We start from the raw sequence: 23810 nt of genomic DNA on the forward strand, positions 1-23810 counted from the left end.
GTTCTTTCACATATTTAGAAAATATGAACATAGCATATCTTTAGTGGAATGATGCCTTTTTATACTTTTGAACGTTGACCTTAAACCTTTCACTAGACAACCAAATAATTAGCCATGTATTCACAGTAAGTTGGCAGAAGAAGGTATGTGTATAAATTGGTAATAGTTAATTCCTAGAAAAGATGGAAATGATGATTCTTACTCTAGATAATCAAAACTGAGTTTATCAATTTACATAAATCTGATCTGTCTTATAATGGCGTTTAATTTTGTTTTAAAATTTATATTAATGGCAAATAAACTCTTATTTAATGATAGCATGATTTGCAAGACTTTTGAAACTCTTATATAACGCTATCACTAGATATATTTTATTGCATGACACACCAATTTCCATCTTTGTTGTACTAAATTGCAACAAACATATCTTTCTCATATTGGTCAAACTAAGACAAATTCAGCTTTCAATGTGCCGAATGTAGTAACCTATAACACCTCACTTTCCCGAGATGGCTAATGAGATGACCTCTGCCAATAAGGATTTGAAAATCCTTCTCGACCGGGACTTGGATAGATAACCAGTTGGTCTCGACGCAGTGCTGTTTATCCAAAATGAAAGTGCTTCGGAAACGGTTGATTCTACGGAAATAGTGTTGTTTATCCAAACTGAAGATGTCACCGGTTGCCTTCACAGCATTGTTTATCCAAACTAAAAGTGTGTTGGCGAAAAATAAAAAATAAAAAATCTAAAGATGTTTAAGAGTTTTGCACAAGATAATTTGTGTGTTGAATTGAAAATGATTTATTCGTTGCACATCCCGTCGTATTTATAGCGATGAAAAATCTGATGAGCATGAGCAGATAACACGGCTTTTCTTGATGGCCGCATATTTTTACGCTGGCCCAATGAATGACCAGGTGATAATGCATAAGTCATGCTTCCTACTTCAACCAGGAGACTCCCTTCTCCATTTTATTGTCCAAATGCACTCATGCAATCCGTTGCAAATCGCCAAGTGTAATCACTATCTCACCATTATTCGATCATCTTTGACAATCCTAATCAGTACCAAGCCACGTGCATGATAACATTTAATCATCATCATTATCACCAAACTTGAATTGGATAATAACAATTTGAAGAAATCCAATCCCATCTGCTTCAATATCTGATGTCGTGCCTTAAAGCATATCCCCATTTATCTTGTACAAGAAAATATCAAGGTAATTAAAAAAAAATTATTATGATGAAAAATCATAATATTATCTTTTAACAATAACAAAATTATCTCTTTGATATCTAACAGTGTGGAGTTATGCTCACTCAACGGTCTCGATTATTCGGGCCGACGGTATAATTTTGGGTCCAAACAGCATGACACACCAATTTCCATCTTTGTTGTACTAAATTGCAACAAACGTATCTTTTCAGATATTGGTCAAACTAAGACAATGAATATATGTTATCCAAATTCTCAACCCAGGTAGGTATCCAATTTCACTTACTCTTTATTTCTCAATGCATTTGTTTGAATAAATTAATATAACATTAGTCAAAACTCAAAAACTTAGAAATTATGCTGAATCTATTTTTATTAATTTTTTAGTTGTTATTACCTACAAACTTTCTTATCCCACAGCAACGCGTGGGCACCACTTCCTAGTATTTACTAAGGGTACACTAAAAGAGAGTTTTGTATACCTTAGGGATTTGCTGGTGTCAAAACTAGAAACAATTTAAAGTAGAGTGTTGATGCCTGGACTGATTTCTAGCTTCCAATTTTTTGTATTAAACAAAAGTAATGGCTTAGTTTTTTCTGAATTTGTAACGGCCAAATATGTTGACGCAGTCCAAAATTACAAGTGTAGGGCTGAGATAGGTTTGCTTTGGTGTGAGGTTTAGAGTTGCTTAGAACAATTGGGGTCTTGACGGCTTTTGTTAGCTAGCTAATTTAAATGAGATGTAAGGTGGTATTGTGACCAAAACCCTAAATCATTGAAGTATATAAGTGACGTTTGAGCTGCAATGTTCTGCCCTAAGCCGTCACTTTTCTCTGAAATCCTCTTATGTTTGTTTCTATTTTCTTAAATAAAATACGACTAGATTGAATCATGTATTTGAACATGCCGAACACAAAATTTGACAAGAAGTTCAATGTTCGGAAGTTAAGCACCGAACATAAGAGTTGAGGATTAGCCGATAGCCATGAACATGGAATTGGGGGTTCGGTTAACCAGTACTAGCTTAACCTGCTACCGATCTTCTCCTCCAAGTCGACTCTTGACCTTCATGCTGCTGTTACAAAGTCTTGATACAATTTGGCTTCTTAGTGATGGAATTTTACATATTGTTATATTCAACTCCAATGATTATATGAACACTCGAGTCTAGTTTGGTTTGATTTCTTCTAAAAATTGATGGGGAAGAACAATTGGATGGCTAACCACCAACTTAAATGAACGCAAATAAAGACATAATTCACAAGAAGTTGCAAAGAGCTGCTAGTTTCATGTTCCTTATAATTAAGTTGAATTCTCAAAAGAGTGTGCATAGCTTGATGAATATTGATGGAGGAAAGTGGGTTCGGCAACTCCATATTGAAGGGGAGGTTGTTGGATGAGAAGATATATCGTGTAAGATGGAGAAGGATTTGGAAAGGGTAATTTTGGTAGATTTGGTGAGTGCGGAGAGTAGATGTAAAGTTTTTAAAATCTTGTAGAGTAAAAAGAGTTCGTTGGGTGAGGAGATAAAAGTTGGGTGTAATCAGAAGCTTCATTTCCATTTTAACAAACATAATATTGTCTTCAGTGAGTCCTATCTTTAACAAACATAATATTGTCTTTAGTGAGTTCTATTTTGTCAAGTGATCGAATTGTTTGTTCCATTTTGATTTTGTACATGTTTGCTTAACAGTGAAATGTTGAGAGTATGGATCTCATATTAGGTAAGGGAAGGACCTTGCATGTGTTTATAAATAATTGAGTTACTCATTCATATTGTCAATTAGTTTTATGATGAAACGTTTACTTTTTTTTTTTTTTTTTAATTTTATTTTAACAAACGACATTATCTACACTGAGGGAAAGATGATGGGTTTAGACTCACAATGGATTAACAATAATGTGGTTCAAATTCATCTTTGGCAAAAATTTAATCTAAAATCGCTCACTTACAAGTGAAGAGGAATACCACTAGACCACAGTACTAAGTGGCGATGGAACCTCAACTTTCGTCATGGTATCAGACCAAATTGTCTCATGTGTGAAGCCCATCACTTGAAGTGCTCCACGCCACCTAGTTTGTGTTGTTCATATGCTAAACTTAAAAATTCGACACACATAAGGGGTCATATTAGGAGTATGAATTACACATTGGATAAAAGAGGACCTTGCATCTGCTTATAAGTGATTAAGCTGCTTCCTATATTATCGATTAATTTTACGAAACCTCAACTTTCTTCATCATAATAAACATTTATCATGAGATAATTGAGATTTGAGAAGTACAGATCTTCTCCAGATCTAAAAAAACTAAGCCTAAGGATCAATTGATCTTGACTGTTGAAATTTGATCCAACGGTTACGATTATTATTACTTTGAGAGATCTTCTCGTTATAGTCGTTAGATTAAATTTTAACGACCCGAATTATTTGATTCTTAGACTCAATTTTTTTTAGTTTCAAAAAAAATCTGTGCTCATAATTGAGTAGTCACCATTCCAGACCAGTCAAAATTAAATTAATTAATAATATTCTCCCGTGCTAATATGCCAGTCATTATAAAACAACAACGTTTTACTTTATAGCAGACGTCTCATCGATGCTTTACAAGAATGATAGCTGTAATTGGGGCAGGTACGTACTACGATGTTGGCCTTTTTCGTTCCATTCCTATCAAAGGTTTCCTACCGAGCACCTGTCCTCATATCCCTGTTAGTATTCAGTTTTTTGATGTTGAAATGAAATTCAGAATTAATGCATATGCACGAATTTGTGGTGTGAAGTGTGAAACGGTCCCATGCACATAACTGAACGACATGTTTTTCTTTGGAGTCCATGTTGACCACGTCATACGTCATTTAAACGTTTCTTTCTAACAACTAACAACATTTTTAATGGAAAAGAAAAGAATCACATTCACAACACGTGAAAACTTGGACGGAAGAATCGGGAACCCTATAGCATCTGCATAACGCTATATAAGTACTGACTATCAACTTTTAGTTAGCATGCATACCACAAAATAAAAGTTCCAAAACCTTTGATCTTTTGCTGGTTCTTAAGCTCGTTATTGAAATGATGCCGCCCTCAGTACTTCAGGTGAAACGATTGCAGCCGGAACTTATAACTCCGGCAAAGCCAACGCCTCAGGAAACAAAGTTTCTCTCAGATATTGACGACCAAGAAGGCTTTAGATTTCAGGTTCCAATTATAATGTGTTACAAAGACAACCCTTTACTTAATAAAAATCGTAATCCCGTTAAGGTGATTAGGGAAGCCTTAAGTAGAGCATTAGTGTATTACTACCCTTTAGCTGGAAGGCTTAGGGAAGGGCCTAACAGAAAGCTCATGGTCGATTGCAATGGTGAAGGTATCTTGTTCGTCGAGGCTTCTGCTGATGTCACACTTGAGCAACTAGGAGACAAAATTCTACCCCCTTGTCCACTCTTAGATGAGTTCTTATTTAATTTTCCAGGCTCTGATGGAATTATTGGTTGTCCTTTGCTGCTGGTTCAGGTGAGTTAATTAATTATCAATTACATTATTTAGTTTTTCATATTCATATTTGGTCATATCCATTAATTCTTTACAAAAAATTTGAAGTAGGTTAAGGGTATGAGTAGTGTTTTTTGCGTTAAGGTCGCATATACACACCGTAGATTTTTTGTAAGAAATTAGTGCAATCAACAACATATGAAATTTTTAATGACAAATAAGGACATATACAAGAAAGCACTAACAATATTGTAAAGTTTGGTGGCACCGCAACTGTTTTTAACTTTTTTCATAAAATTGGCACCCCTTTTCATAAACGAAAATTAATCATACTGCCACCACACCCAAACTTGAACTTATCTACGATACTACCACGCCTCTTTGTTCTTATGATTAAGGAAAGTCACTAGGTGGCTTTGGAAAGAAAAGATTATGAGACGCTTTTCATTATTTTTTTAAACTAATTTTTCTTCAACAATCCTTATGTTTAACACTATACATTGTAAAATTTGTATACACACCGGATAGAGGAAATTATATTTCTACATGGTATCTGCCTAAGTAGGTCCTAGGTTTTCTACCAGTCTCACATCACCTTTATTGTGTAGGTTTTCCTTTGGCGTTCATCTTCTAGGTCTTTTGCATGTCGTCATGTCGTTGTCTTTGTCTTCTGTCTAAAATTTTCTCTTCTATAAGCATTTTGTCTAAATTCCTCTATATTTAAGGACTCTTTCAAGTAACTTCAACAGGCATGAGACTCTTTCAAAGAGACTCCATCTTTCTTGAATTTTATTCCTAATTTTTATGAAATTTTTGTTTCCTAATTAGATCATCTAATTTAGATGGTTTTTCTATTTTTTTTTGTTTTTTTGTTTTTGTCTTTTCTTCTAAAGAATTGTTAACTAGCACTAATATGATGATCAAGAAAAAAGTCTAGAAACTAACTTTTGCGATATGCAGGTGACCTGTCTTACATGTGGAGGTTTCATACTTGCATTGTACCTAAACCACACAATGTGTGACGCACCTGGATTGCTCTTGTTCCTGACCGCCATTGCGGAAATGGCAAGAGGCGCACATGCACCATCTATTCTACCAGTGTGGGAGAGAGAGTTGTTGTTCGCTCGAGATCCACCAAGAATTACATGTGCTCATCATGAATATGAAGACGTGATTGATCATTCTAATGGTTCATTCCCATCTAGTAACCAGTCAAACATGGTTCAACAATCTTTCTACTTTGGTGCCAAGGAGATGAGAGTCCTTCGAAAACAGATTCCACCCCACCTAATTTCCACTTGCTCCACATTTGACTTGATCACAGCTTGTTTGTGGAAATGTCGCACACTTGCACTTAAAATTAATCCAAAACAGGCTGTCCGCATTTCATGCATTGTCAATGCACGGGGAAAACACCACAATGTTCGTCTTCCCTTGGGATACTATGGCAATGCATTTGCATTTCCAGCTGCAGTTTCAAAGGCTGAACCTCTATGCAAAAATCCACTGGGATATGCTTTGGAGTTGGTGAAGAAGGCTAAAGCTACCATGAATGAAGAATACTTAAGATCAGTGGCAGATCTTATGGTACTAAGAGGGCGACCTCAATATTCGTCGACAGGAAGTTATTTTATAGTTTCTGATACAACGCGTGCAGGTTTTGGAGATGTCAATTTTGGATGGGGACAGCCGGTATTTGCTGGACCTGCCAAGGCCTTGGATTTGATTAGCTTCTACGTTCAACACAAAAACGACACCGAGGATGGAATATTGGTACCAATGTGTTTGCCATTCTCGGCCATGGAGAGATTTCAGCAGGAACTAGAGAGGATTACTCAGGAAACTAAGGAGGATTTATGTAACAACCTTAGATCAACTAGGATCAAGTCAATGATGTAAGTGTTAAACGTAATGCCTGTTATCGAAAGGTCTGAATGTTATTATAAATATCCAATAAGATGGCCTAGTGTTGTAATAAAAAAACTGAAAGCAATAAAGTTAAGTAAATTTCAGTCCCCATTCAAAACTCATCCTCCATGTATATTCTCTTGTATTCTTCCTTTCTGCAGTATAACTGAAAACTGCTGATCTTTCCTCCAACAGTAAGAATCAAATTGCCCAAGTGTTGGACAATTTAGTAAGTTTTCAATGGATTTCTTGAAGTATGAAAGAAAAATTAATATTACTGACATGTTAAAAATTGAATATGAAAAGCTTTATTATTACCTGACACCGCGCCTCCATCCTATATGAGAAGGGCCTCGAACCCGAATGGTGGAGAAGAGTCTTCTTCTCTCGATTGATTTTGTTGGCTTTCGTCTTCTTCTGTTATACAAAAAAAAAAATGTATTAGTTCTAATTTAAATGAAATATAAAAAGATTAATAAACATTAGTAAGAAACGTATAATACTTTTAGACTTAATATAAAAAACGTACCACATAGCCGGGCTCCTGAAAATGACTGCAGAGCCACACCCAATTTTTTCCCGATCCTCAAACTCTTTCGGGCAACCCTCCTCAAGAGCGACCTGCGAATCATCAAATGTCAGAAAATTGGTGCATGTCTCTCTTCCACGGCTTGTATCGTTCAGTGAAGAGCCTATTGACGTACACCAACATATTGTTGTTGATGTCATCAAAATTGTAATTCGTTTGCAATGTAACAAATTAATTACATACATTAAGTAATATAAATATATAAAATTAAAAAAAAAAAAAGCAATAAAAAGGCAGGATACTTATCGACAAATAAGTGCGCACCTTCATCCTCACCTTGTCTGGCATCGCCTTCCAAGACTTCTATCGCATACGACAATAGGTTTGAACGACGTGAACAATGTTGTGGGCCAATGCACTATGTTGCTCCAGCGTTGGTGCAGCCTGATGTCAGCCATCGTATCTGATCGTGATACGTCCGTTGGTCACTTGGGTGACCTACGCCATCTTCAACTTGCAACACGGTCCCTGGGTATTTTTCTTTGTTGGAAAAAAAAAAAAACAGTCAAACAAACACTACAAATTATACCAAAATTTCAGCAGAACCTCCCCTAAAGTTATAACAATTCCCAAACCCTAGACATTGTAATAATATTATATGATATCCAACAACAATCACAACTAGGGGTGGGCAAACGGGCATGGACCCGCGGGTAGGGGCTGGTTCAATTTTTTTAAAATCTGGAACGGGGCGGAGTGGGGCGAGTCCTAATTGCTAAGGAAATAGGTCCCCGACCCGGACCGTTTCCACCATCCAAAAATTTGTTTGTCTCTCAGACAAAACTCTCAATCTCTCTCACTCTCCCTCTCCCTCTCCCTCTCTTTCATCTCTATCCCTCGCCTTTGCAACTCACTCTATCGGGATTTCTATATTGAAACTGCAAAGTGTCAAGCAAATAAACATCAATAATTTGTTAAACTGAAAACGGAGTGACAAAACTAAGAAAGAAGTAACTTTTACCGCTATAACACCAGCATCCGTCAGAAAATACATGAAGTCACCAACAATGCCAAGCTGCACACAGACTTGGTCAATATGCAAGTGACAAGTGAAAAAAAAAAATATCCCACCGGTGGGAACTGGACTCATGATTTACAAATGGTGGGTGCAAAGTGTGAAATTCCAACCTGGGTTGCACCAAACAACGCCCTTATTGCTTTTCCATTAGTTGTTAGACTTTGTTCAATGATACGAGTAGTTTCTTGAAGTGCAGCTTTACATTGTGGACCTGCAGATTCCAAGGTGAAGCCCTCGAGATGGCTCGTTGTAAATCTACACAATGTGGACTGGAATTTGTATCTCAACACTCTCCTTTGGAATCTCAACTATTGGGACTCGATAAGTACACTTGCCGGAGAGGTAGAAAACCCAAAGAAAACTCTCCCAAAGGCTCTGTTTTATGCTTTGATATTAGTTGTTCTTGGATATCTTTTCCCACCCTTAATGGGTACTGGGGCTGTTCCACTCGACCGTGAGTTGTGGACAGATGGATATTTCTCAGACATTGCCAAAATAATTGGGGGAGTTTGGTTGAGATGGTGGATCCATGGGGCTGCAGCAGTGTCGAATATGGGGATGTTTGTTGCTGAAATGAGCAGCGACTCCTTCCAACTTCTTGGGATGGCAGAACGAGGGATGCTCCCTAAGTTTTTTGGTAAGCGTTCTCGTCATGGAACCCAAGTAATTGGCATTTTGTTCTCAGCTTCTGGGGTCCTTTCGCTATCTTGGTTGAGCTTTCAAGAGATTGTAGCTGCAGAAAACTTCTTGTACTGTTTTGGAATGATCTTGGAGTTTATATCGTTGATACGGTTAAGAGTGAAGTACCCAGCTACATCTCGTCCTTACAAGATACCCGTTGGAACAGTTGGAGCCATTCTTATGTGTATTCCTCCAACCGCACTAATTTGTGTAGTTTTGGCTCTTTCAACACTCAAGATCGTAGTTGTGAGCCTTGTCGCTATATTGATCGGCCTTGTGATGCAGCCATGTCTCACTTACGTTGAGAGAAAGAGGTGGATCAAGTTCTCCGTCAGCACCGACCTCCCAGATCTTCACGGTGCTAATCAGGGAAGTGTTGGCGCCATAAGACATTAGTATGTCCTCACTCCTCAATATATATGCAAAGCCATTGTATACTCACAACTGCAGGACGTTGGTGTTGAAGTGATGACTGCTCGCTACCGTATACAATTGCATTGCCTCGAACACAGAGATTCGGAGAGGACATTTGCAGAAACTTTGAAATGTAGGATGCATGTTGTGACTTGTGGGAGGGATGTAAATTGCTTGTACCTCCTTGGAGGTGGCATACAAAAAAAAGAAATTTCACCAGCTCCTAGTCTCCTATAACTTCTGCGTTCTAGTTTTATAATTCCATCATTTCAAATTTCATGTTTTAATGCATCATTTGATTAAAAGATCTTGAAATTACATTGAATTCAGAATTCCCAAGAGATTAAAAACTTGAATTTTTAATCTTTCATGCAATTGAAACGTTCCGAGGTTCCTTGAATTTGCAACACTTTTTTTTTTTTAACAAAGCGTTATTCCTAATGTACGAGAAATTCGAACTCAGGTGTAAGGAACGGACAAATGGAGTTCCCTCCAAATCTGCACAAAACACATCGTTATGGTGTTTCAAGTACCTTAACCGTTATTAAAATGATATACCAAACACAACATTACCCGTGATGCACCGAAATAATAATGAAGATTGTTGAATATATAATTTCTGTTTCGTTAAATCTCACCCGTACATTTTACTTTGCATCAAATGTAACGTTTTAGTGTAGATTTCGCAACTTCACTACCTTTTAGTTAGAAAAATAATATCCAACAAAAGAAAATGATAAAATTCGTTGAAGGTCGATACAATTATTATTTTTTATTTCTGTATTTTGTTAGCCCAAAATGTGCATATAAAATCCCGTACATATAAATGACCTGTCAAGGCGCCAACTCCATTTTCTTAGAAAATTTGAAATTTTCAAAACACAGAGCTGAGAAAGGAAAAACTGAAAGAAGACGAGTAAGCGACCGGAGAGATGAAGAAAAGCGGCGGAAGCGGAAGCGGAAGTCGAACCCGGAGATGCTTAACTGCGAACTTTCTGGAAACGCGGTTACAATTTCCAGTGGCTTCTTCGCCTGCAAACCAACCGTCACCGAAATCACCAATTTTCAATACCAGCAGCAGGCGCAAGAGGGCTGTCGACGCTGCCGGAGGAGGAGCCTCAGCCTCTGTTGCGGCGGCGCTCATGGAATCCCCCAAAAGTAACGCTTTAGCTTCGATTCCTGATCTCAAGCACCTCGCCTCCTCTCGTCTCCGCGATCTCAAGCTCCACGTCGACAGATCCCACTGTGAGATCCTCAAGGATTTTGATTCCTCTCAATCTCGCCTCCACAAGCGATTCAAGGTCTCTCTCTCTCTCATATTGATTCTCTGTTGTCGTACTTTTGCATTATTTAGTCTCGGAGTTGGTGGATTAGTGTCTGTTTGGTTGCTGAGAAAATACCTGAGAGAGCAGAAATTTGAATTTTCGCCAAATAATAACATTATGTTGATTTAATCTCACTTTCATATCATTGTTAAACCTCATTACTGTTATAAGGTCTGCTAAAGCAAAATAAATTTAAATCTAATTAATTCTTATTTATAATTAAAACTTTATGTCTATTTAATATAAGGTTTTGTCTGCTGTATGATGAACTAGTACTCAGTGGTAGTATAGTTAGGGAAGAGGAGCATTGGAATTCAGTCTAGGGCACGATTTTTTCGCCTAATTATATGTCTCTTTGTACCGTCAGATCCAGAGCCAGGCATGCCAACAAGTGTTGGATGAAGCAGATAAGGAATACAAGAAGATGACCCAAAGGATTACTGAAAGTCGGGAAGCAATGGCGGTATATTAATCTAGTCTTTCTTTGTTTCGTTTACTTACTTCTGATTGTATGTTTGTAGTGCTTATTCATCAAGTGCATCCTACTGCTTTTTTTTCGGGCTTCGTATGCAGAGTTCATGGCAGATGCACAGACCACTGCTTCTCGGGGTATGTCTTCAGTTTAAAACCTCTTTGACATGCTTAAAATATGTGGATTTTTGGTTAGTTATGTCTTGGTAATAATGTCGTACTGATGGAGTCTGGATTCAATCATCTCTACTAACCAACACTCTATGTTACATTATCATCAAAGCATTTGAGAGACGTCATTCATTTTGAGGCTTTGACGAGTGATTATTGTTTCCATATGTGGAAATCGTTTTTAATCTCATGTTCGAAGTGATACAGGTTGGATAACATTTCTATATCTGTTAAGTTTCACATTGCCATTAAAACTATTGGTGCGATAATGGCTAACTATTTAGTGTGCTAACTTAGGTTCTTCAGTTTGTCATCTGTTTTGTTTTCTGTTTAGTGTCTGTTTTTTCGTTCTCTTTGCTGCTCCCTTTTAATTAGTTCTCGGCCCTACAGTGGAGCTTGTTCAGGTGGGGTTTTAGGCTCTGGCCCTTTTGAGTTTTCTTGATTGCCTAGTTGCCTTTGTTCTAAGAAGCGAATCATTGATCAAAAACAAGATATTGTATAACTGCGGAGAAGAGAAAGAAGATTGAACAAACAAGAAAAGAGAGAAATAATAAATTGCCTCCTATGAGTCATTAATAAGACTTATAAGTGCTTGGTAACAAACTAACAATCTAACTTGAGCCAACAATGTATAAACTACTGTTATTCATTCTGAGTACTTTTTCTTTTGGGTTGTATTTCATACTTTTTCAGCTTGCAAAACATCAATCGCTGAGCTTTCAGTCCTTTGAGAAACAAATCGATGCTCTTTGCAGCCGTTATGGCATTTCAACAAATTAGCAATCAATTGTCCTTGCAAATCGGCCTCCTAGTGCAATCTCTTTAGTTGTGAGGAGAACCTGCTGAGTGCGTCGTGTTCATCCAAAAGAGAGTAAAAGAAAGATTGTGTGCTACAAGATTAAAAGTACAAGAGAAAACTTTAAGTGTAGTAGATGTTTGTCTTGTTGAGTCTTGTAAAAGTACTTATTTCATAATGGTTCTTTAATCGGTTGTGTGCCCATGAATTATATCGCGAGTCTTTTGTTCCTTTTTTTCTATTTCATTTTGTTTTTCACAGTTACGTAGTATGATTGAAATCGTACTCGAATCCTCGTATGGAATTTAGTTGAGATTATTTATCTATTGGGTTTGGGTTCCTTGACCCAGCTACGCTTTCAAAGTAGATGCTATATCACTAAAATTCAACAACACCTTTGTAATTGCTATAACAAGATATCCTCTGATTATCTAAAAAACAAAACATGTCAAGATGAATCGTCACTTTATTTGAGATCCTTTATATGTCAGATAATGTTATTGAATTACTGTATTACAAATATGAGGATCAAACTGTTGATATTCTATATATACTAAAGCTCAGCGGATCGTACTGTCCAAAAACTAATGTGTTTATCCACGGGGTAAACCAATTGGTGATTGTTTTGTTTATTATATATATAATTGTTTTTCTCATGAACTCTCTCACCGGCGGTTGCAACTTCTCTCTCTCTCAAAGTGGGTTTTCTTTTCTATGCATGTTATTATTTTATTTCTCTCTCACTGTTTCTTATATCTACCTGTCCATTATCCGTGCTTCTTCCTCCTATCACTCTCAAGTCCAGTATTTAAAGCATTTTCTGGTTGCTTTTGGTTTACATTATGCCACGTGTTGATCATCCGTGGCTCTCCCTTTTTCTTGTTGCTTCTGGTTGCTTTTGGTTTAGAACACCCATACCAAAAACACTAGCTGCACTCATAGTAATAGTCCTTATCTTTTATGTTTAACATAAAATAGATAATGATGCATGATTATGGATTACAAATTATTTTTTATTTATTCAAATTTTGTTTTTACTCTTTCATCCTACATATGACTCCATTTTTCAATCGATGTCAAATAATTATTACATATTATTTGTTAACTGCTATAAAACGTTTTTTTAACACTTTGTTTTACAATTTTAGGAAACGAAAAAAAAAATGCTAACTCAGCAACGAACTTACAAGGTTGACAAATACGTTTTCAAGCAATGACGACACAAACATTCAAAGGGATGTAAAATTAATTATTACTTTATTAATTTTGTTTTATTGACATTTTACATTTAATTTCAATTTTTACTAAGCTTTCTCTTTAGGTGAATTAGATATTACTCGTATATATATACACACACACACAAACTATCTTCTTTTCACATGATCTAAATACATGACAAAATTACCTGCTTGCATATTGAAAGGTTAGATTGAATATCCAAAAGTACAAAAGTAGACATTTCCACCAGAGATATACCCTCTCCATATATTTTAATCTGATATGTTCTTTCACATATTTAGAAAAATATGGACAAAGCTTATCTTTAGTGGAACGATGCCTTTTTATACTTTTGAACGTTGGCCTTAAACCTTTCACTAGACAACCAAATAATTAGCCATGTATTCACACTAAGTTAGCAGAAGAAAATATGTGTATAAATTGCTAATAGTTAATTCCTCTGAAGAGAAAAGATGGAAATGATGATTCTTACTTTAGATAATCAAAACTGAGTTTATCAATTTACATAAATCTGATCTGTCTTAGAATGGCATTTAATTTTGTTTTAAAAATTATATTAATGGCAAATAAACTCTTATTTAACGATAGCATGATTTGCAAGACTTTTGAAACTCTTATATAACGCTGTCACTAGATATATTTTATTGCATGACACACCAATTTCCATCTTTGTTGTACTAAATTGCAAAAAACATATCTTTTCTTATATTGGTCAAACTAAGACAAATTTGGCTTTCAATGTGCCGAATGTAGTAACCTGTAACACCTCACTTCGCCGAGATGGCTAATGAGATGACATCTGCCAGTAACGATTTGAAAATCCTTCTCGACTGAGACTTGGATAGATAACCAGTCGGCCTCGACGCAGTGCTGTTTATCCAAACTGAAGGTGCTCCGGGAACGGCTGATTCTACGACAACAGTGCTGTTTATCCAAATTAAAGATGTCACCGGTTGCCTTCACAGTGATGTTTATCCAAAGTAAAGGTGTGTTGGCGGAAAAAGAAAATAAAAAATCTCAAGATGTTTGAGAGGTTTGCGCAGGACAATATGTGTGTTAAATTGGAGAGGACTTGTTCGTTGCACATCGCATCGTATTTATAGCGATGAAAAATCTGATGAGCATGAGCATATAACACGGCTTTTCTTGATGGCCGCATATTTTTACGCTGACCCAATGAATGACCAGGTGATAATGCACAAGTCATGCTTCCTACTTCAACCAGGAGACTCCCCTTCTCCATTTTATTATCCAAATGCACTCATGCAATCCGTTGCAAACCGCCAAGTGTAATCACTATCTCACCACTATCTCACCAAGCCACGTGCATGATAACATTTAATCATCATCATTATCACCAAACTTGAATTGGATAATAACAATTTCAAGAAATCCAATCCCATCCTGCATGCTTCAATATTTGATGTCGTGCCTTAAAGCATATCCCCATTTATCTTGTCCAAGAAAATATCAAGATAATTAAAAAATAATTATTATGATGAAAAATCATAATATTATCCTTTATCAATAACAAAATTATCTTCTTGATATCTAACAGTGTGGAGTTATGCTCACTCAACAACCTCGATTACTCGGGCCGACGGTATAATTTTGGGTCCAAACAGCATGACACACCAATTTCCATCTTTGTTGTACTAAATTGCAACAAACATATCTTTTCTGATATTGGTCAAACTAAGACAATGAATATATGTTATCCAAATTCTCAATCTAGGTATGTATCCAATTTCACTTACTCCTTATTTCTCAATGCATTTGTTTGAATGAATTAATATAACGTTAGTCAAAACTCAAAAACTTAGAAATTATGCTGAATCTATTTTTATTAATTTTTTTAGTTGTTATTACCTACAAACTTTCTTATCTTGCAGCAACGTGTGGGCACCACTTCCTAGTATTTACTAAAGGTACGCTAAAAGAGAGTTTTGTATACCTCAGGGATTTGCTGGTGTCAAAACTAGAAACAATTTAAAGGAGAGTGTTGATGCCTGGACTGATTTCTAGCTTCCAATTTTTTGTATTAAACAAAAGTAATGGCTTAGTTTTTTCTGAATTTGTAACGGCCAAATATGTTGACTTAGTCCAAAATTGCAAGTGTAGGGCTGAGATAGGTTTGCTTTGGTGTGAGGTTTAGAGTTGCTTAGAACAACTGGGGTCTTAAAGGCTTTCGTTAGCTAGCTAATTTAAATGAGATGTAAGGTGGTATTGTGACCAAAACCCTAAATCATTGGAGTATATAAGTGACGTTTGAGCTGCAATGTTCTGCCCTAAGCCGTCACTTTTCTCTGAAATCCTCTTATGTTTGTTTCTATTTTCTTAAATAAAATACAACTAGATTGAATCATGTATTTGAACATGCCGAACACAAAATTTGACAAGAAGTTCAATGTTCAGAAGTTAAGCACCGAACATAAGAGTTAAGGATTAGCCGATAACCATGAACATGGAATTGGGGGTTCGGTTAACCAATGCTAGCTTAACCTGCTCGCGATCTTCTCCTCCAAGTCGACTCCTGACCTTCATGTTGCTGTTACAAAGTCTTGATACAATTTGGCTTCTTAATGATGGAATTTTACATATTGTTATATTCAACTCCAATGACTATATGAACACTCGAGTCTAGTTTGGTTTGATTTCTTCTAAAAATTGATGGGGAAGAACAATTGGATGGCTAACCACGAACTTAAATGAACGCAAGTAAAGACATAATTCACAAGAAGTTGCAAAGAGCTGCTGGTTTCATGTTCCTTATAATTAAGTTGAATTCTCAAAAGAGTGTGCATAGCTTGATGAATATTGATGGAGGAAAGTGGGTTCGGCAACTCCATATTGAAGGGGAGGTTGTTGGATGAGAAGATATATCGTGTAAGATGGAGAAGGATTTGGAAAGGGTAATTTTGGTAGATTTGGTGAGTGCGGAGAGTAGATGTAAAACTTTTAAAATCTTGTAGAGTAAAAAGAGTTTGTTGGGTGAGGAGATAAAAGTTGGGTGTAATCAGAAGCTTCATTTCCATTTTAACAAACATAATATTGTCTTCAGTGAGTCCTATCTTTAACCAACATAATATTGTCTTTAGTGAGTTCTATTTTGTCAAGTGATTGACCTTGTATGTGTTTATAAGTAATTGAGTTACTTTTTATATTGTCAATTAGTTTTATGATAGAACAACAACTACTTTTTTTTTTTTTTAATAAACGACATTATCTACACTGAGGGAAAGATGATGGGTTTAAACTCACAGTAGATTAACAATAATGTGGTTCAAATTCGCCTTTGGCAAGAATTGAACCTAAAATTTCTCACTTACAAGTGAAGAGGAATACCACTAGACCATAGTACTAAGTGGCGATGGAACCTCAACTTTCGTCATGGTATCAGACCAAATTGTCTCATGTGTGAAACCCAACACTTGACGTGTTCCACACCACCTAATTTGTGTTGTTCATGTGCTAAGCTTAAAAATTTGACACACATAAAGGGACATATTGGGAGTATGAATTACACATCGGATAAAAGAGGACCTTGCATCTGCTTATAAGTGATTAAGATGCTCCCTATATTATCGAATAATTTTACAGAGCCTCAACTTTCTTCATTATAACAAACATTTATCATGAGATAATTGGGAGTACAGATCTTCTCCAGATCTAAAAAAACTGAGCCTAATGATTAATTGATCTTGACTGTTGAAATTTGATCTAACGGTTACGATTATTATTACTTTGAGAGATCTTCTATTTATAATCGTTAGATTAAATTTTAACTATCCGAATTATTTGATTCTTAAACTCAATTTTTTTTAGATCCGAAAAGAATCTGTGCTCATAATTGAGTAGTCACCATACCAGATCAATCAAAATTAATATGCCAGTCATTATAAAACAACAATGTTGTCCTTTATAGCAGACGTCTCATCGATGCTTTACAACAATAACAGCTGTAATTGGGGCTGGTACGTACTACGATGTTGGCCTTTTTTGTTCCATTCCTATCAAAGGTTTTCTACCAAACACCTGTCCTCATATCCCTGTTAGTATTCAGTTTTCTGGTTGAAATGAAATTCAGAATTAATGCATATGGACGAATCTGTGGTGTGAAGTGTGAAACGGTCCCATGCACATAACTCTCAACAACATGTTTTTCTCTGGAGTCCATGTTGACCGTGTGCATAGCTTGATGAATATTGGTTCGGCAAACCCATATTGAAGGGGAGGTTGTTGGATGAGAAGATATATCGTGTAAGATGGAGAAGGATTTGGAAGGGGTAATTTTGGTAGATTTGGTGAGTGCGGAGAATAGATGTAAAGTTTTTAAAGTCTTGTAAAGTAAAAGGAGTTCGTTGGGTGAGGAGATAAAAGTTGGGTGTAATCAGAAGCTCCATTTCCATTTTAACAAACATAATATTGTCTTTAGTGAGTCCTATCTTTAACAAACATAATATTGTCTTTAGTGAGTTTTATTTTGTCAAGTGATCGACCTTGCATGTGTTTATAAGTAATTGAGTTATTTTTTATATTGTTAATTAGTTTTATGATACAACAACAACTACTTTTTTTTTTTAATAAACGACATTATCTACACTGAGGGAAAGATGATGAGTTTAAACTCACAGTAGATTAACAATAATATGGTTCAAATTCGCCTTTGGCAAGAATTGAACCTAAAATTTTTCACTTACAAATGAAGAGGAATACCACTAGACCGTAGTACTAAGTGGCGATGGAACCTCAACTTTCGTCATGGTATCAAACCAAATTGTCTCATGTGTGAAGCCCAACACTTGACGTGTTCCACGCCACCTAATTTGTGTTGTTCATGTGCTAAGCTTAAAAATTCGACACACATAAAGAGACATCTGATACGTACTACGATGTTGGCCTTTTTCGTTCCATTCCTATCAAAGGTTTTCTACCAAACACCTAACCTCATATCCCTGTTAGTATTCAGTTTTCTGATGTTGGAAATGAAATTCAGAATTAATGCATATGCACGAATCTATGGTGTGAAGTGTGAAACGGTCCCATGCACATAACTCTCAACAATTTTTCTTTGGAGTCCATGCTGACCGCGTGATTTAAACGTTTCTTTCTAACAACTAACAACATTTTTAATGGAAAAGAAAAGAATCACATTCACAACGGGTGAAAATTTGGACGGAAGAATCGGGAACCCGATAGCATCTGCATAACGCTATATAAGTACTAACTATCAACTCTTAGTTAGCATGCATACCACAAAAAAAAAGTTCCAAAACTTTTGATCTTTTGCTGGTTCTTAAGCTCGTTACTGAAATGATGTCATCCTCAGTACTTCAGGTGAAACGATTGCAGCCGGAACTTATAACTCCGGCAAAGCCAACGCCTCAGGAAACAAAGTTTCTCTCAGATATTGACGACCAAGAAAGCTTGAGATTTCAGGTTCCAGTTATAATGTGTTACAAAGACAACCCTTCACTTAATAAAAATCGTAATCCCGTTAAGGTCATTAAGGAAGCCTTAAGTAGAGCATTAGTGTATTACTACCCTTTAGCTGGAAGGCTTAGGGAAGGGCCTAACAGAAAGCTCATGGTTGATTGCAATGGTGAAGGTATCTTGTTCGTCGAGGCTTCTGCTGATGTCACACTTGAGCAACTAGGAGACAAAATTCTACCCCCTTGTCCACTCTTAGAGGAGTTCTTATTTAATTTTCCAGGCTCTGATGGAATTATAGGTTGTCCTTTGCTGCTGGTTCAGGTGAGTTAATTAATTATCAATTACATTATTTAGTATTTCATATTCATATTTGGTCATAGCCATTAATTCTTTACAAAAAATTTGAAGTAGGTTAAGGGTATAAGTAGTGTTTTTTGCGTTAAGGTCACATACACACGCCGTAGATTTTTTGTAAGAAATTAGTGCAATCAACAACATATGAAATTTTTAATGACAAATAAGGACATATACAAGAAAGCACTAACAATATTGTGAAGTTTGGTGGCACCGCGACTGTTTTTAACTTTTTTTCATAAAATTGGCAACTCATTTCATAAACGAAAATTAATCATACTGCCACCACACCCAAACTTGAACTTATCTACGATACTACCACGCCTCTTTGTTCTTATGATTAAGGAAAGTCACTAGGTGGCTTTGGAAAGAAAAGATTATGAGGCACTTTTCATTATTTTTCGAAACTAATTTTTCTTCAACAATCCTTATGTTTAACACTATACATTGTAAAATTTGTATACACACCGAATAGAGGAAATTATATTTCTACATGGTATCTGCCTAAGTAGGTCCTAGGTTTTCTACCAGTCTCACATCACCTTTATTGTATAGGTTTTCCTTTGCCGTTCTTCTTCTAGGTCTTTTGCATGTCGTCATGTTGTCCTCTTTGTCTTCTGTCTAAATTTTTCTCTTCTATAATCATTTTGTCTAAATTCCTCTCTATTTAAAAACTCTTTCAAGTAACTTCAACATGCATGAGACTCTTTCAAAGAGACTCCATCTTTCTTGAATTTTATTCCTAATTTTTATGAAATTTTTGTTTCCTAATTAGATCATCTAATTTAGATGGTTTACTTTTTTTTCTTTTTTTTTTTCGTCTTTTCTTCTAAAGAATTGTTAACTAGCACGAATATGATGATCAAGAAAAAAGTCTAGAAACTAACTTTTGCAATATGCAGGTGACCTGTCTTACATGTGGAGGTTTCATACTTGCATTGCGCCTAAACCACACAATGTGTGATGCACCTGGATTGCTCTTGTTCTTGACCGCCATGGCGGAAATGGCAAGAGGCGCACATGCACCATCTATTCTACCAGTGTGGGAGAGAGAGTTGTTGTTCGCTCGAGATCCACCAAGAATTACATGTGCTCATCATGAATATGAAGACGTGATTGATCATTCTAATGACTCATACCCATCTAGTAACCAGTCAAACATGGTTCAACGATCTTTCTACTTTGGTGCCAAGGAGATGAGAGTCCTTCGAAAACAGATTCCACCCCACCTAATTTCCACTTGCTCCACATTTGACTTGATCACAGCTTGTTTGTGGAAATGTCGCACTCTTGCACTTAAAATTAATCCAAAACAGGCTGTCCGCATTTCATGCATTGTCAATGCACGGGGAAAGCACCACATTGTACGTCTTCCCTTGGGATACTATGGCAATGCATTTGCATTTCCAGCTGCAGTTTCAAAGGTTGAACCACTATGCCAAAATCCATTGGGATATGCTTTGGAGTTGGTGAAGAAGGCTAAAGCTACCATGAATGAAGAATACTTAAGATCAGTGGCAGATCTTATGGTACTAAAAGGGCGACCTCAATATTCATCGACAGGAAGTTATTTTATAGTTTCTGATACAACACGTGCAGGTTTTGGAAATATCAATTTTGGATGGGGACAGCCGGTATTTGCTGGACCTGCCAAGGCCTTGGATTTGATTAGCTTCTACGTTCAACACAAAAACGACACCGAGGATGGAATATTGGTACCAATGTGTTTGCCATTCTCGGCCATGGAGAGATTTCAGCAGGAACTAGAGAGGATTACTCAGGAAACTAAGGAGGATTTATGTAAAAACCTTAGATCAACTAGGATCAAGTCAATGATGTAAGTGTTAAACGTAATGCATTTTCTGTAATGTAGAGTTGTGTCTCTTGGAACTAATCTAAGAGTAATAGTTGTTATCAAAAGGTCTGAATGTTATTAAAAAATAGCCAATAATAAGATGGCCTAGTGTTGTAATAAAAAATTGAAAGCAATAAAATTTAAATTTCAGTTGCCGTTCAAAAGTCATCGTCCATATATATTCTCTTGTATTCTTCCTATCTGCAGTATAACTGAAAACTGCTGATCTTTCCTCCAACAGTAAGAATCAAATTGCCCAAGTGTTAGACAATTTAGTAAGTTTTCAATGGATTTCTTGAAGTATCATGAAAATGTCAGGAAGTTTGAGCCTTTATTTCCTCAAACCAATAAGAGCAAAATGATATATAAGGGATCGAGAACACAAAAATACCCCCTTCGTTAAGATAAAATCGAGTCGGGTTGTTACAACCATGATACTTGAAAGCGTAAGATAGTAATTACAATTGAAGAATACTTACATGAAGGGACTCGTCCAACTCATCCCTAGGTCAAACATAAATGTCTACAAAGACATCGATGTCCGGGAATTTTGAACCCCCCTAAATATAAAAAGATAAGAAAAATGTTAGTATGAAAGAAAAATTAATATTACCAACATATTAAAAATTGAATATGAAAAACATTATTATTACCTGCCACCGCGCCTCCATCTTATATGAGAAGGGCCTCGAATCCGAATGGTGGAGAAGAGTCTTCTTCTCCTGATTGATATTGTTGGCTTTCGTCTTCTTCTGTTATACAAAAAAAAAAATGTATTAGTTCTAATTTGAATGAAATATAAAAAAATCAATAAACATTAGTAAGAAACGTATAATACTTTTAGACTTAATATAAAAAACATACCACATAGCCGGGCTCCTGAAAATGACTACAGAGCCACACCCAATTTTTTCCCGATCCTCAAACTCCTTCGGGCAACCCTCCTCAAGAGCGACCTGCGGATCATCAAATGTCTAAAAATATTGGTGCATGTCTCTCTTCCACTGCTTGTATCATTCAGTGAAGAGCCTATTGACGTACACCAACATATTGTTGTTGATGTCATCGAAATTGTAATTTGTTTGCAATGTAACAAATTAATTACATACATTAAGTAATATAAATATATAAAATTAAAAAAAAAAAAAAAAGCAATAAAAAGGCAAGATACTTCTTGACAAATAAACGCGCACCTTCATCCTCATCTCGTCTGGCATCACCTTCCAAGACTTCTATCACATAGGGCAATAGGTCCGAACGACGTGACCAATGTCGTGGGCCAATGCACTATGTTGCTCCAGCGTTGGTGCACCCTGATGTCAGCCATCGTATCTGATTGTGATACGTCTGTTGGTCACTTGGGTGACCTTCGCCATCTTCAACTTGCGACACAGTCCCTGGGTATTTTTCTTTGTTGAAAAAAAAAAAAACAGTCAAACAAACACTACAAATTATACCAAAATTTCGGCAGAACCTCCCCTAAAGTTATAACAATTCCCAAACCCTGGACATTGTAATAATATTATATGATATCCAACAACAATCACAACTAGGGGTGGGCAAACGAGCATGGACCCGCGGGTAGGGGCGGGTCCATTTTTTTTAAATCTGGAACGGGGCGGAGTGGGGCGAGTCCTAATTGCTGAAGAAACGGGTCCCCGACCCGAACCGTTTCCACCTTCCAAAAATTTGTTTGTCTCTCAGACAAAACTCTCAATCTCTCTCACTCTCCCTCTCTTACATCTCTATCCCTCGCCTTTGCAACTCACTCTATCGGGATTTCTATATTGAAACTGCCAAGTGTCAAGCAAATAAACATCAATAATTTGTTAAACTGAAAACAGAATGACAAAACTAAGAAAGAAGTAACTTTTACCGCTATAACAGCAGCATCCGTCAGAAAATACATGAAGTCACCATCAATGCCAAGCTGCACACAGACTTGGTCAATATGCAAGTGACAAGTGAAAAAAAAAAAATATATCCCACCGGTGGGAACTGGACTCATGATTTACAAATGGTGGGTGCAAAGTGTGAAATTCCAACCTGGGTTGCACCAAACAACGCCCTTATTGCTTTTCCATTAGTTGTTGGACTTTGTTCAATGATACGAGTAGTTTCTTGAAGTGCAGCTTTACATTGTGGACCTGCAGATTCCAAGGTGAAGCCCTCAAGATGGCTAGTTGTAAATCTACACAATGTGGACTGGAATTTGTATCTCAACACTCTCCTTTGGAATCTCAACTATTGGGACTCGATAAGTACACTTGCCGGAGAGGTAGAAAACCCAAAGAAAACTCTCCCAAAGGCTCTGTTTTATGCTTTGATATTAGTTGTTCTTGGATATCTTTTCCCACCCTTAATGGGTACTGGGGCTGTTCCACTCGACCGTGACTTGTGGACCGATGGATATTTCTCAGACATTGCCAAAATAATTGGGGGAGTTTGGTTGAGATGGTGGATCCAAGGGGCTGCAGCAGTGTCGAACATGGGGATGTTTGTTGCTGAAATGAGCAGCGACTCCTTCCAACTTCTTGGGATGGCAGAACGAGGGATGCTCCCTAAGGTTTTGGTGAGCGTTCTCGTCATGGAACCCAAGTAATTGGCATTTTGTTCTCAGCTTCTGGGGTCCTTTCGCTATCTTGGTTGAGCTTTCAAGAGATTGTAGCCGCAGAAAACTTCTTGTACTGTTTTGGAATGATCTTGGAGTTTATATCGTTGATACGGTTAAGAGTGAAGTACCCAGCTACATCTCATCCTTACAAATAATTTTATTTTAACAAACGACATTATCTACACCGAGGGAAAGATGATGGGTTTAGACTCACAATGGATTAACA

The 23810-nt window shown here is 36.7% G+C and overlaps 2 protein-coding genes, 1 long non-coding RNA gene, 1 other non-coding gene and 1 pseudogene across 4 annotated transcripts; 4 read left to right on the top strand and 1 right to left on the bottom strand.

The window, feature by feature from the left end:
- Nucleotides 1-4146: 4146 nt before the first annotated feature.
- On the top strand, nt 4147-6742 carry LOC137710791 (alcohol acyl transferase 1 allele GSa-like). The gene is made up of 2 exons (XM_068449918.2): nt 4147-4737; nt 5677-6742. Exons 1-2 carry the CDS (start codon nt 4297-4299, stop codon nt 6613-6615), a joined length of 1380 nt encoding a protein of 459 aa, XP_068306019.2. The 5' UTR covers nt 4147-4296; the 3' UTR covers nt 6616-6742.
- An 858-nt stretch (nt 6743-7600) lies between these two features.
- On the top strand, nt 7601-9308 carry LOC137711259 (putative polyamine transporter At1g31830 pseudogene; annotated as a pseudogene).
- An 855-nt stretch (nt 9309-10163) lies between these two features.
- On the top strand, nt 10164-12319 carry LOC137709703 (uncharacterized). Its single transcript, XR_015963746.1, has 4 exons — nt 10164-10627; nt 11019-11114; nt 11188-11260; nt 11987-12319. It is a non-coding gene; the product is annotated as an uncharacterized LOC137709703 (transcript).
- A 6165-nt stretch (nt 12320-18484) lies between these two features.
- On the top strand, nt 18485-21134 carry LOC137711193 (alcohol acyl transferase 1 allele GSa-like). The gene is made up of 2 exons (XM_068450401.2): nt 18485-19082; nt 20018-21134. The coding sequence occupies exons 1-2, from the start codon at nt 18642-18644 to the stop codon at nt 20954-20956; spliced, it is 1380 nt and encodes a 459-aa protein (XP_068306502.2). The 5' UTR covers nt 18485-18641; the 3' UTR covers nt 20957-21134.
- A 195-nt stretch (nt 21135-21329) lies between these two features.
- LOC148696468 (uncharacterized) lies at nt 21330-23501 on the bottom strand. Its single transcript, XR_015963747.1, has 6 exons — nt 23017-23501; nt 22847-22900; nt 22164-22379; nt 21835-21926; nt 21624-21722; nt 21330-21530 (listed from the first exon to the last, which is right to left on the bottom strand). It is a non-coding gene; the product is annotated as an uncharacterized LOC148696468 (long non-coding RNA).
- Nucleotides 23502-23810: the final 309 nt, after the last annotated feature.

Source organism: Pyrus communis, chromosome 6, assembly GCF_041283825.1.
Source record: "Pyrus communis isolate YQ-2024b chromosome 6, ASM4128382v1, whole genome shotgun sequence".
In the NCBI taxonomy this organism is placed as follows: Eukaryota; Viridiplantae; Streptophyta; class Magnoliopsida; order Rosales; family Rosaceae; genus Pyrus; species Pyrus communis.